General features: G+C 31.5%; 1 protein-coding gene across 1 annotated transcript; it reads right to left on the minus strand.

Annotated features, from left to right (window-relative positions):
* Positions 1-6,416: 6,416 nt before the first annotated feature.
* Positions 6,417-13,124, minus strand: LOC11443547 (MLO-like protein 10). The gene is made up of 15 exons (XM_003629050.4): positions 12,631-13,124; positions 12,295-12,352; positions 11,683-11,900; positions 11,083-11,199; positions 10,186-10,246; positions 9,806-9,894; positions 9,628-9,702; positions 9,466-9,554; positions 9,305-9,354; positions 9,170-9,210; positions 8,560-8,733; positions 8,127-8,162; positions 7,970-8,037; positions 7,560-7,620; positions 6,417-7,147 (listed from the first exon to the last, which is right to left on the minus strand). Exons 1-15 carry the CDS (start codon positions 12,841-12,843, stop codon positions 6,731-6,733), a joined length of 1,767 nt encoding a protein of 588 aa, XP_003629098.2. The 5' UTR covers positions 12,844-13,124; the 3' UTR covers positions 6,417-6,730.
* Positions 13,125-13,710: the final 586 nt, after the last annotated feature.

The following is a 13,710-nucleotide window of genomic DNA, read 5'->3' on the forward strand; positions in this document are numbered from 1 at the left end:
GGACAGTTGGAGGAACCTATATAAATCGGTGTTTTCTTCTCCCTTCTTTCTTGCAACTTATACTTTGATACATGCTAATTGATGAATTAGATTAATTAATTCATATGATTAGTGATTGAATTACTTGAAAATTAAATTTAAAATCTAATTGATAGTTCAATCGCTATACATAGTTAAAATTATCTTTTTGATTGATTCTATCATATATCAAATATTTTTGTTTCTTATGGCAAAGTTTATTTTCATAAGTTTAGATTTGGTTTCTTTCAAAAAAAAAGTTTAGATTTGGTTTGACATTTTTCTTAGTTTTGTGGCCAAAATTGTGTATCAAAGTTTGATTGGTTAATAACAATTCAAGTGTGAATTTCTCGTTCTAAATTGAATTGTCATTTTATCATTGATTATCTTGTTATCATTCAAAACTAGTGCATACTTTCATATAGTCATTCAATTTCCATAAAGTTAACAAAACTATGTTTCCGAAAAAGTTTTCAAAGGAGATAATATAAAACATGTACTCAATCAAACAGAACATCATACAAAATCGTGTACACATCACACCATATCTCAGCACAACCTTGGGCGAAGCATAGTGTTAAGTTGGGGTGGCCTTTGCAATTTTTTTTATTTATTTAGTTTTTTTTTATAAAGTTGTGTATTTTTATGTATAGTTTCTCTTGTAATATAGATTTAGCTATCCTAAATAAATTTATTTGTGAAAATTATTATTAGAAATATAAAAAACAACATATAATCCCTTGATAGATAAATATACTTTTCTTGTTTTGACGTTTCTTGTTTTGGCACTATCAGACTCTATAATAAGTACACGAATAACTTTGTTAACAAAGAAAATTGTCAATATAATATTCGTAAAATATTTTTTATTTTTTCTATATATTTCGCCCTCTAGCTAAATTTTGGCTAGCTTTCCCGCTGAGCACAAGTATAAGCTTTGTATGACACCATAGAAAATCAAACATGAAACCTTGAGAGGAGCAAACTCCAAGATCTCAAATCAATCATTAGGCCAACCCCAAATAGATTCTTATGAAGATTTATAACCTATATTTTGATCCTCCTAAAATTCCATGTTATCATATTAATCAATGATTACTGAAAAGAAATAGAGAGCTCAATATTTTGCTACTTAATGTCTTGGTGCAATTTGATTTAAGTGAAAAAGTTCGTATGCCTTTACAATTAGCTTGAGAACAGGAAAAAGTGAAAAGAAAATTTATATGGAAGATTAGTGAATAAAAAATGTGATCTTCCATCATTGGATGGGGCGAAAAAAAACAAACATGTGGAACTCACTAAATTATTTTCATGAAAAAGGGCATGGAAAGGCTCTTTTTTCTCTATTCGACATAATTACTCTATCCATTCTCACTTTTGAACCTTTTATCACTAACTCTCAATTATGAGTATAGGAGAAAAAAATGGTACGAGTAGAATATATTTGATAGCTTATATTTTTTTTATCTTTTGTGACTGAAATAACTTTATAATGTTCATATAATATATAAGTGTTTAATTAAAATGTTTATTCAAACTTAATCAATAGGATCGTGTAAAAGAAAATATAAGTTCTCTTATTTCAACAGATCTAAATAGGCGCAACGAATTATCTACGCCTAAGTGTCTGTTTGGAGCGGCGTTTGATGACGCAAAAACACGTCCTTACACTTTTAAACATAAATCTATCGTGATTTTAAGAAGTTGAGAATTGAAATTTCTACATTAAAATGATTTTTTGCCGTGATTTACAGCCGTCCATGCAAACATGCACAACATATGTTTGGTTACGCATTGAAACTGTTTAATTTGCGTTAAAATAGACCATACCTGATTTTTCTATTCTCCCAAGTTTTGGTGGTTGAAGCGAAATCAATTCCAACAGCTCAAAATTGATTTCTAACGAAGCCAACAGCTAGATAGCAAATCGATTTTTGCAGGTGAAAAATTTATAGTTGGATGACATATACACGTCTTATCTCTATTCCTTTATTGTCCTCAATAAGAATAATAATCATCAAATAGATCACTAAAAAAAGAGTGATGATACATGTACCACCCCATGTGGCAATACACTCTTTACACCCACACAAAATTCTGACACGTGGCAACCTAGACCCCACACAAATAGAAGATAAGGTGCGGTTGTGAGATGAACTTACCAAAATACCCCTAATACATGAAGTGTACAATGGGGTGTAGGAATAAAGGGTGTTCATGTAACATTTTTCCTAAAAAAATCATGATAGTTTCAAACTTCTTCCTCTTATTTCATCTAAAAAGTAAAAAAATTGTGGGTGCTTGTTAGCCTGTATTTTTTTAATACTTGTTTTCAGACAGAAAGTTTGTTGAGTCGAAGAGAAGCAATCTTCAAGAATATGTCGAGTACAATTGAAAATTGATAAGGTTAAAAGAAAAGATTTAGATTAGACAAGTTCTTTGGCTTCGACTAGAGAGAAATTCAAATCTTCTTCTTTCAAGAGGCAAGATCAAAGGTAGGTCTAGACATATGGAAGCTGGTCAAAATTGTCAAAGACATGCAGTTTAAGATCATTGGTCATTTTTAGTTATTTTTTTTATGTATATATATTAGTTTTTCATAGGAAAAAGGGGTCGCAAATCATTTATCAAAAGTTCTAAAAACTCAAAGTACCAGCGTAGAGAGAAACGAGTGCATAATATATGTAACAGTGATTTGATGAACCATTTATTGATTAATGCAATGCAATTACTTTCTTGATTTCTGTCGAAAAGGACGGTTATCTTCATCTTTTATCATAACAAAGTTCATAAACACCATGAACATTCAAAGTTTTTGGAAATTATATTGCACAACATGTTCTAGGATTTCTAGTTTGATCATGCAAGCAACCGTTTAAAACTAACAATCTTATTTACCAAAAACACCGTTAAAGAGTGCTACAATGCTCTTATCTCCATGTTGTTAGGGAATATAAGAGGTGCGGGCTTCTGGTTCTGAAAAGAAAAATATACAACCATATTGTATTTTTGTGCACTTTGATATGGATTCAAACTTAGGGTATTGCGGTTGTCTATGTGAGTTTTAGCTACCGTTTGTTGCTTTGTTTGTGGACCAAAAAAAAACATTAGGCAATATTTTATTTTATAAATTAACATAAAATTTCCTAAAAAAATTCATAAAAAATAAGAGGAAAATATAAATACATGCAACAAATATATCAATCTGCTATGTCAAACAATATATAAAATAATTAAATTTAATGATACAACATAAATTTAAATAGTTAAGTAAAATAGAAATGAAATCAAATTTAAATAAATATTAATACTTATTTTTATAATTGTACATCCAAAATTAAATTTGATCTAGACTATCCAAAGTCCAAACAACATAAAATTGATAAGAATCACTTTTATTTGAATATATTTAAACATAAATCATTTTACGTTCAACTTACTTTTTTTCATAATCAATTCTCATTACCGTAGAACTTAGACTCATCTTTAATTTTTGAAAATCTATATGTTAAACATGCACACAAAAAAGGGAATCAAATTGCAAATTTCTAAAAAAAATGGACTAATGTGCAAATTTGAAAACATATTAGAAGCAAATTGCATGATTTGATAAAATCATAAGGACCAATTAAATATTCACATTGCATAGACAAAAGGAAATAATTTCAAATTAATTTTTATGTGGTCTTTTTAATTCCCTAAATTTAATTTTAACTCAAAGCCTTATAATACGAGGGGCGGATCTTCTTGGGAGCCCAAAGTAGCCCTGGCTCCCCGCCAGATTTAGTATTAGTACTATATTATGCATGTAATTATCAATTATCATCCAAACAATATAATTAACATTGAAGATATTGAATTATCCTATAAAATTATATTACTTCATAAAAAAAAAAATTAAAAGATACTTCATAAAAGTTTGTCATCCAAACGCACATTTAATAAATAGAGATAAAGTCATCAACTCGTCTAATTTATCCACCAATTTATCCACCTCTAATAGTTTGAGTCTAAAGTCAAGCATTCACTTTATCACTATCATCGATAAATTCGAAAATTGTGCTACTAAAATGTCTTGGTGCAATTTGATTCAAGTGTTTCTTGTTTATATTAACCAAAATATGATGCATGAAGTGAAAAGTTCATATGCCTTTACACTTTACTTGAGAACATGAAAAAGTGAGGAGAAAATATATATGAAGAGAGTAAATAAAAAAAATTGATCTTTTCATCATTGGGTGGAGGAAAAAATAGAAACATGTGGAACTCACTAAATTATTTTCGTGGAAAAGTTCTCTTTTTTCTTCTACCAAACATAATTGCCTTATCCATTTGAATCTTTGATCACTAACCTTCAATGAGATCGTGTAGGTGACAAAATGGTACCGCTCAAATATAATAAGTGAGATGTTACACTAGGGCAATGTTTGATTATGCTGGTGATAAAAATTAATTTTGACTTTTAGCTATAATAAATATTTTAAAAAAACTTTTAATTATAAGTCGGTTTAATATAAAATGATTTATGTTTTAATTGTTCGCGTAAAAAAGTGAATTGTAGTTTTTTTCTCTTTTTGTGAAATCCTCTCTTCTCAACCTTCGTTCAGGGCCGTTCTTATAAAATAGGAGGTTCGGCTCTCTTTTTAAAATAGACTCCATAAAATAAAAACATAATTGTTTTATGTAGTTAAGTTTCATTAAAAAATCATAATCAGAAGAACGTCTAAAAATGAAACGAAATAAAAAATAATAATTAAGTGAAAGAGAGTTGAAATTTTCCTGACGGTGTTATTTGGATTTATCATTTCTCTGTTGTGGGAATGGGGAAACAAATTATTTATGCGAAAAAGAAATGATTGTTGTGATTCTTTTTAATGAAATAGCTTTTCAAATTGACTGATTAAGTGATTATACATATTGGAGGAGGTTTGGTAGCATCAGATCTATGTCCAGAAAGGAGAATTAGAGTCTAAAAAAAAAAACTTAAATGTATACCGAAGAAAGAAAAAAAAGTAACATATATTTTTTTTATTTGTGGGGTGTGTTACTAGACTTAATTTATTTTTTCAGACCCATAGGTTTTGGAGACCCGGCTTGATTGAGCTGCTTGCGCACCGCAAGGCCGGGCCTGCCTTCGCCGCACATCAAACCTCGTTAAGATCGTATGCTTCATCAAAATATGATATATTTGTTTTAAGCGGTGGATTTATCACTTTTGCGGCAAATAACAATGTTAGAGGAAAAGTTTGTTTTTGAAGCTTCTTTTAAATCACGAAGAGAGCATACATAAACGTACGTTTGGTGATGCAAACTCCCAACCAAATACACACTAAGTAAAAGAAAATATAAGTTGTTTTCTATCTTAATTCAACCGCTCTACCGCAGCAAATGATATACATGAAAATGTAAGAAAGAGTACCCTAATATACATGATTAACGAGGTCCACTATCTTTATCCCTTATCAGTCATCACGTGCATTTGCCTCTTACAAGTGGACACTGTGACACACATTCCATTTGGTTACAAAATTATGACAATGATAAAGACCAAATTTCATTATTGTGTCTACAAAAAAGGACAACCAGCAGCAAATAATACCTATAATTTTAGTTTGTAATTAATGTCTCAACCTTCAATTCATGCTTGGAAGATTTAATCAACACTAAGAATTCAATGGTTCCCACCTATTATCAACAATGTGATATTCATTGTCTCAGTTCAATGTATCAATTTTTGCATTTTATTATTGTTCATAATATGGTATGAGCTTAATCATTAAGCATTTTATCAATGAAAAAAGCTTAATCATTAAGCTATGTTCACTGCTGACCTAAGAGCCAAACAGCCCAAACTAAGGTTTTAAACCTCAAAATTTTGGACTAAGAAAATCTTTAAAAAATTTCAACTTAAATATTATAAAAATATATAATATGACAAATTAGTTATAGATGTTTACATTAGACTCAATAAAAGTTGTGGTTATGCCAACCACTTTAATCGATAGCCAACCAACTAATTTCAATCTATTACATATAAATATTGATTATTTTATCATGCCACCTTTGACAAATAACCTTTTAGCTTTCTCATAAGTATACAATTAATTGAGAAATATTAAAAATCATAGAGGTCAAAGTCAATATTAGCGTAAGACATGCACCATTTTTTAAAATGCAAATTTTAAATAACATCCAATAATAACCATGCTAGTCATTTTTATTGTTAATCACCTTATTACTTAATTAAACCTATTTTGCTCATCAATCTTGATTAGTGTAATAATTTTTTAATGTAAGAACTTTGTTTATTACATTATGTGGACATCAATAAATTCTTTTGAAGTGGAACTCATAATTTCAGCTTCAATCACAAATATTAATGATAAAATCTGCAAATATAAAATCAAATACAATGCTTAAAGATATATCCATTGCAGATAAGTGTCACTGGACAATGTTACATTTTCTAATTTTCATTTAACCACAATGCTTGAAAAAGTAAAAGTAGAATTAAGCCTAATTATAACAAGGCTTTAACTATAAGCCTGTTTTAGAGCAAAGGGTAAAGTTTCCAATGTAGAAAGTGTTCTAAGAAAAATAATGTACAAAACTCACTGTATCTAATTTCAGTATACTAACATCTAAAAGCTCTAAAGATATATATGACTAAGCTAGCAAAAAATATTTGCATGAAATAAGTTGTGATTCCTATTTAATTCGCGCTTCTTTCCGGATGATCAGGCTTGACAAATGACAAGCTACGTAGAACGGTTTGTTGTTGTTCAATGGTTTCTAAGATGGCTTGGTGTTCATTTTCTTTTGCATCTTGCTCAAGATTATCTACTCTTACTGCTAGTAAGTTTGATGTTGGTGATGTGGGAGACAATTCAATATCAGATTGGTAATCATCTTGGTCGTTTTCGTAGCGAGTTGAGTGACCGGTAGTTTTGTGACGGTGTAGAGTGGGACCAATAGAGTGCACTGTTGAATCGGTGGTGCTTCCGTCCCTGGTTCGCACGCTCGACTTTCCTAGTTTCACTCCATGCTTCTTTTTCACAGTATTGTGCCATTTTTTTAACGCCTTTGATGTTTGGTCATCAAATATTGATTTTTTCATTGTTGATCCCATCTGCAAAAGTTTTACCAACCTTAGTAACTTACATGTATAAATGATAGTAAATGAGGATAGTACGATGAAAATCAAAACATGCTCAACCATTGAGGAATAATCAATACCATCGTAAAATTTGGACTTAATTGGCCTAACTCTATCCTATAAACCAGGTTGTAAGATGAGGACTAACAAAGCATTATGGAATCAGTGGCTGCCTAAATCCAACACATTCTTAGCGTCATCGAGAATAATATTGAATTTAGTGATTTTCACTTTAAAATGTGTCCTACTAGTCCTTCTGTCCTATTAGGATAAACATGACGTGTGTTGATCTCGGTTAACTTTGCCAAAAATACTTCAATCAAAGAAAAAAAATGCCTCTAATAATCAAACAATACAAAATCAGGAAAATGAAAGCATGTAGTACCTGAGTAACAAGAGCATATAATGGAAGGGTGATGTAGCTGCAGAGGACTAGCACCACGAGCCTTCAAAACCACATGAGAATTCATCAGATTACTTTATGGTGGTAATGCTTCGATTATATCTAACTGTTCTCATAGAAGTTCCAAGTTCTTTTCATAAGTTTTCTTGGAGAGCTTATGGAAATAAGCTGAAAACAACTTATGAAATGTCACAAGTTGTTTTCATAAGCTCTCTCAAACAGTCTCACAATGTAATAAGCTAAAAAAAAAATCACAATAAGCACTAGAGACTAGAAGGACCGATACAGCCTCAACCAACTACATGCCCATATGAAAACACAAGTTAACCTAAGTATGAAATGGTTATTGAGGCATATGCCATTTAATTGTAAAAGAAAATTTACAAACTTACCCTAAAGCTACTTTGACTATTGCAAGCTTGTAATCAGCATGGAAACAATTTATGAACCCGAAAGAATACTGCAAATTATGAAATTATCATTAACTATTATCCACCATAATCTACAAAAGGACAACACTTAAGGTGTAAAGATGGTTCTGTACTGTACCCATATCCACAAGAAATATGTTATTTGAAACGCATTCTGCAAGAGAAAAGAGTATCAGTTAGTTACAAACGTTAACAACTCAAAAATTGAAAACACCTCCAAAGTAATTTTCTCTCATTAGTGCAACGACTAAACTAGGAAAAAATTCCTACTTGTTTACTTACATGTCTATCAAAATATTTTAAACTATGTAGCACCAATTGAAGGCATGTCCAGTGTCCGACATGTGTCCTTATTGAACACCGACACATGTGGTTACATTCAATTATTCAACTTTCTAAAATTATTATTTCAGGTATCATGTGTAGGTGTTAGTGCTGTGTCTGTGTTATGCCTTCATGGATCTTAAATAATATAAAGCGAATCAAAAAGTTGTAAGCGATGTCACACGAAGATTTATCTTCTTCTCAGCTCTATTTACAAAATTGAATACCTGGAACAAAGCAAAATGGATAAGGTGAAGAAGCAACTGAGGCTTCCCAAACCAAAAATATTTGTCTGAGCCTTGAACAAGGGGAATCCCTTGGACCACAGCATGTCTTTCTGTGATTTCAATGGCCATCTTTGACAATGTGACTTGAAGTTTTGTTCCAACAGCCAAAATTATCTGCAACGGTGCAACCAATTAAATGATTTATATACTTGTAATCCCAACCACTGGTTATCAAATTGAGAAAATCACAAAGCATGCTTTTTTTATGTAAAAACAAGTGACGTGCCAAACTTATAAGCTAATATATCATCTACCAATCTCTAAATAATTCAAAAATAAATTCATAAATCAAATGATGCAAAAAAGTGGCTGACTAAACAAAGTTGACTGAAAAAGTGGCTAGCTACACCCAGTTTAGGTGGCAGTGATTCATAATACTGAACCAGAATTCAAGATGAGATTCATGTCCAATATAGATGCACACTAAAGATTCGTATTGATTGAGTTCAGTTTTGTGTCGAACCGAGATACAACTCGCATGTATCATATGCTATTGGTACCCTTCATCTCAACCAATCTACAAATTTTGTACAGAGAACAGAATACTTACAATGACAGGAATTAAGGATCCCCAAAACATAGCATGCCATCCTGAAAATAAAACAGATTAACCAATTGAATATTCAACTGCAGAAAGGTAAATTCGATAGGAAATAATTGAGGAAAAAGTTAACAATCTGCTTACCATCAACATTTAGGACAAGGAAAACAACGAATGATGCCCAAAGGACAGGACTGCAACAACATAGTGCACTTAGTAAGCGTGTATTTCAATTTCCAAAACAGTTACCGCGCGGAAAAAACATAGAAAAATAATGCTTCATATGCATAGTGTAAACATGTTACCTGACTCCAACAACCACCTTGAAGTCATCCTCCAAGGATCTTTTGATATATTTTTGAAAGTTAAATTTACTTCCCGGTGAGAGGTGGACCTGCACAAGATGCACGGTCAAGTAACGGATGCGAATTCAAACATTTAAAGAAATCTTACAGAGTAGGACTCACCGCGATAAATCCGTTGCGCAGAGTCAGGTAGTCAGATTTCTCGACAGACCTATAGAACTGTCTAAAGAAGCAACTCTGAAATTTGCAATAAACGGAAGAGATGGTTAAACGTTTCCTCAAAGAAGCAAGATAAATTGAGCCTATGAAACAGCATGTGTATTAGTAACGTTGGTCTTACAATATAGAAGAAGATTGGAATTTTAGTCCAAAAAGTGGCATGTTGTCTAACAAATGATGTTTCATGTGTAAGACGGAATCTTGAAGGATCTACATGATAAATGCACAACAGAGGCATGAAATTGCATGTAGCAGCATTTGAAAATAAAATTGGTATATTTAATGGTAAATCTAAGGAATTGCTCCCTCCAGTCCTAGATATAAGAAAAGATTATTTTTTCAGGTTCATTGAATAAATTATGTATTTAGTTTATATTATAGTCTTGATACATTAATTGTTCAATGAACCTTTAAAAAACAATATTCTCTTATATTTAGGACCGCAGAGAGTAATAGCTTTCATAATCAAAGAAGAAAAGCAATTAAAGATCAATGTCATACCAGTGGCAAACTCATATCCGTGAGACGAAGTCTCTGCCTCCCATGCCTTCCATCCTCGTATCTACATAAAAGAAATCCTCAATCACCAACTAAGTTACAAACTCTTGATAAAAATCATTCATGTGCTTTCACCTAACAAGTTAAACGTTTGTGGTAAATGTTCACGACAAACTTCTCCATGTCAAGTACTCAAGTTAATGTACCTTAATTTGATCTTGGGTTGGGATACTAATTACTGTGAAATGGTCTCATATACAGTCTACAACCTATACACACAATTCTGCGCCACTTTTCATGACAAGCTTCTCCATGTTCTAGTTACCACTTATACTTGTACTAAGAGTGCATATCAGTATTTCTACTATCAAGAGCCGAGGCAGACACACACCGGAACAACACTGACATTAACATGTAGACACCGCTAATAATTTTAAAAATGAAAGTGATTGAATGTAAGCACATGTGTTGGTGTGTTCTCAGTGTCATATCAAACACCAGACACACCTTCAAGCATCTGTGTTTGTGTCTGTGCTTCGTAAGAAAATTACTAATAATGCACTCGGCTCCCTTTTTCACCTCCTCTCTTCCTCCCCTCCATGTGGAGGAAATACTAATAGGACACAGATTTGAGCCAATATTCCTTAATTTAAACCAAGTCTTAATTTGAATTAACTCAAAGTTATAGAAGAAATAAGAACGTTACAAACAAACAAATACAAGAAGTTTCAACCATCTAAAGACATAACTTATTGACCATAAATGTATAAATCTTCCATGCATCATTTTTCCGCGGAAAGACAAAACAAAAGTATACCAAATCAGTATCCTCAAAATGCATAGATTGAGCTAAATAACTTAAATATTCAACAAACAACACAAAAAGAAAGACGCACAAACCTTTAGTCTCCCGAGAAGCATTGTGACAGCACTGTATATCACATGAAGGACGGCTAAGAAAAATATGAGGATGTGTAACTGGTGTAATCCATTGACAGATATAAGGGGCTCTTGTCCCTACAACAAAGATTTGCCGCTAAGAATGAAAGCAGAAGGAACCTTTGATATTGTGATGAAATAAATAAGATAAATGAAACTGACAAAAGGAAATAGAAGTTGCAGAGGATTTGCATTGAAACCTGACCAATAATAGGAATTAACATTTATAAATTATAATAATAGGTGTAAAATATATTCTTTTCTGCATCATGCATAAATTCATTGCTATTCTTTAACAAACAGAACGATGTTACAAAATATGACTATAAAAATGTTATTGTTCTTCAAAGGTAAGCCTGCAAAGTGCTATAAAAGAATGGGAGTGCTAATGGATCCGGATTCCCTACAATAGAAAATGCACGCGCTATACACATTCATTGATCTCGGTTACTGATTTGACATCAGCCAACTTAGATTACACTTTCACCAAATTTTCTTTAAATAATTTAGATTTTATTTATTTATTTATTAGAGAAATCTTAAGTATACCAACATTGTTACCTCCTTGCAGTTGTAAGGGGCACCATCTTCTGATAAATATCTGCGCTCATAATAGAGAAGTTTCCTATGATGTTCATCTTCATCATTTTTTGCATCGCGGGTAGCTCTAGATTGACATGGCAGCATTATGTCTGTCGCATTGGCAGGCATGCATAATTTAACCATGTAGCTCTGTCCAAACGTCAAAAGCAAAGAAAGGAAACCTAAAATCATCAATTCTGCAACAAAAATAAAAACAAATTTAACATTGATTAAAGAAACATCAGAGAAATAATTATAATTATCGTCATCATTAGTATTCCACATGAATCTGAAAAGAAAACAATGACATAACAAAAAAATTAACTCAACATGAGTCAAAGTGTCAAAGTGTCAAACTGCTTTGAATTATGAGCACCGACACTGGACACAACACTCACACTGACACGTATCGACAATGATAATAATTAGAAAAATGCAATAAATTGAATGTAACTACATGTGCTGGTGGCCAACACTAACACGTGTCGGTGGCCAACACTAACACGCGTTAGACACCAAACTCGTCTTTAATCTAAAGTGTTGGTATTACATAATTCTACACAACTAATAATCCCTTGACTAAAATCTTACCAGCTTTGACTTTCTCCAAAGCTTCAAGCAAAGCCTTCTTGTGCCTATCTCCCAGCCACTGAAAAAATACAAAACACTCATAAATCATTCAGCCATGAACAATGATTTTCAAAAACTTAAAAACCAAATCAACCCCTCAACTTCAAAAACTTCCAAAATTTCATTTATTATGAAACAATTTCAACAAAAATCAAAATAAAAAACAAATATTCCGACCGAAACAAAGACAAATTAATGCACATCACATCACAAACCAACAGAAACTCAAAATCAAAATCAAATAAACACAAAATAACAATTGAAAAACAAAAAAGAAGTTTCAAATTGGTTTCATACCGTTCCAATTTTGTGAAGACTTTTCTCAAGAATTATAGAAACCAAGATGAAAACAGTACAAACACAACCAACAGCCCATGTTGGTGTCTTATCAAGGTCTTTAGAACTTCCACTGTCTTCACTTGAAGCCGCCATAGCCACACTTCCATTGTACAACCATGCAAATAAAACCAGACATAAAAACAACCTTTGCTTGTACTTCGACATAAACATAGGTGAAACAAAACACAACCCCGAAAAATGTGGAAAAAATGAAATTTTAAAAAATCGGTCTTTACTCTTAAGAATGAAAATGCAAAATGGGTTTGTTGAGAATGAGATAAAGATGGCAACTTTATGCCATAATCTGATATGGGTTGGTTTTGAAAATTGAAAATGGTATCTTTAAAAGCGCGTGAATTTGTTTGTATTAATTGATGAAGTTATGTATATTAGGTAGAGAGAAGAAAAAGTTTCTTGCTTCTGATTATGGTAGAGTGGTGGCAGGCTTGTATATGATGATGATATATAAATGTTGCTCCAAATGTTGTATTTGAAGTAGATTTAGTAAACTATAAATTAAAATGATTCTCTTAATATTTTATTTTTTTGTCTGTTTTCATTTCATATAAGATTATGAATATGAATTAGTTTTAAATGAGTGTCATTTGCGCGTAAATGTAAAGATTAATATTTTGACTATAATAACACCTGATGATAGTAAAGTTATTTAATTCCCTCTGCTCACTATGATAAATAAATTTTGAATTTTTAGGTTCATTTAATAAATGTTGTATGTGGTCTACAACATTTACTGAATGAATATAAAAAGTAAAAATTTGTTTATAAATATGACCTGAGTAGTATTGTAATTTTAGGATCTGTGGTAGTAAGATGTACTTCCTCCGGTCCTATTTACAAGAGACAGTTGACTTTTTAGATACATTGAATAATGTATGTATCTAATCAAGAACCTAAACCAAATACATAAATTATTTAATGTATCTAAAAAGTAAATTGTCTTTTATAAATAGGACCGGAGGTAGTATATGTTAATATGTTATCATCTCATAAAGTGTTATTGTGTGGACTATGATTTAT

The sequence above is a fragment of the Medicago truncatula genome, chromosome 8, assembly GCF_003473485.1.
Source record: "Medicago truncatula cultivar Jemalong A17 chromosome 8, MtrunA17r5.0-ANR, whole genome shotgun sequence".
Taxonomy (NCBI): Eukaryota; Viridiplantae; Streptophyta; class Magnoliopsida; order Fabales; family Fabaceae; genus Medicago; species Medicago truncatula.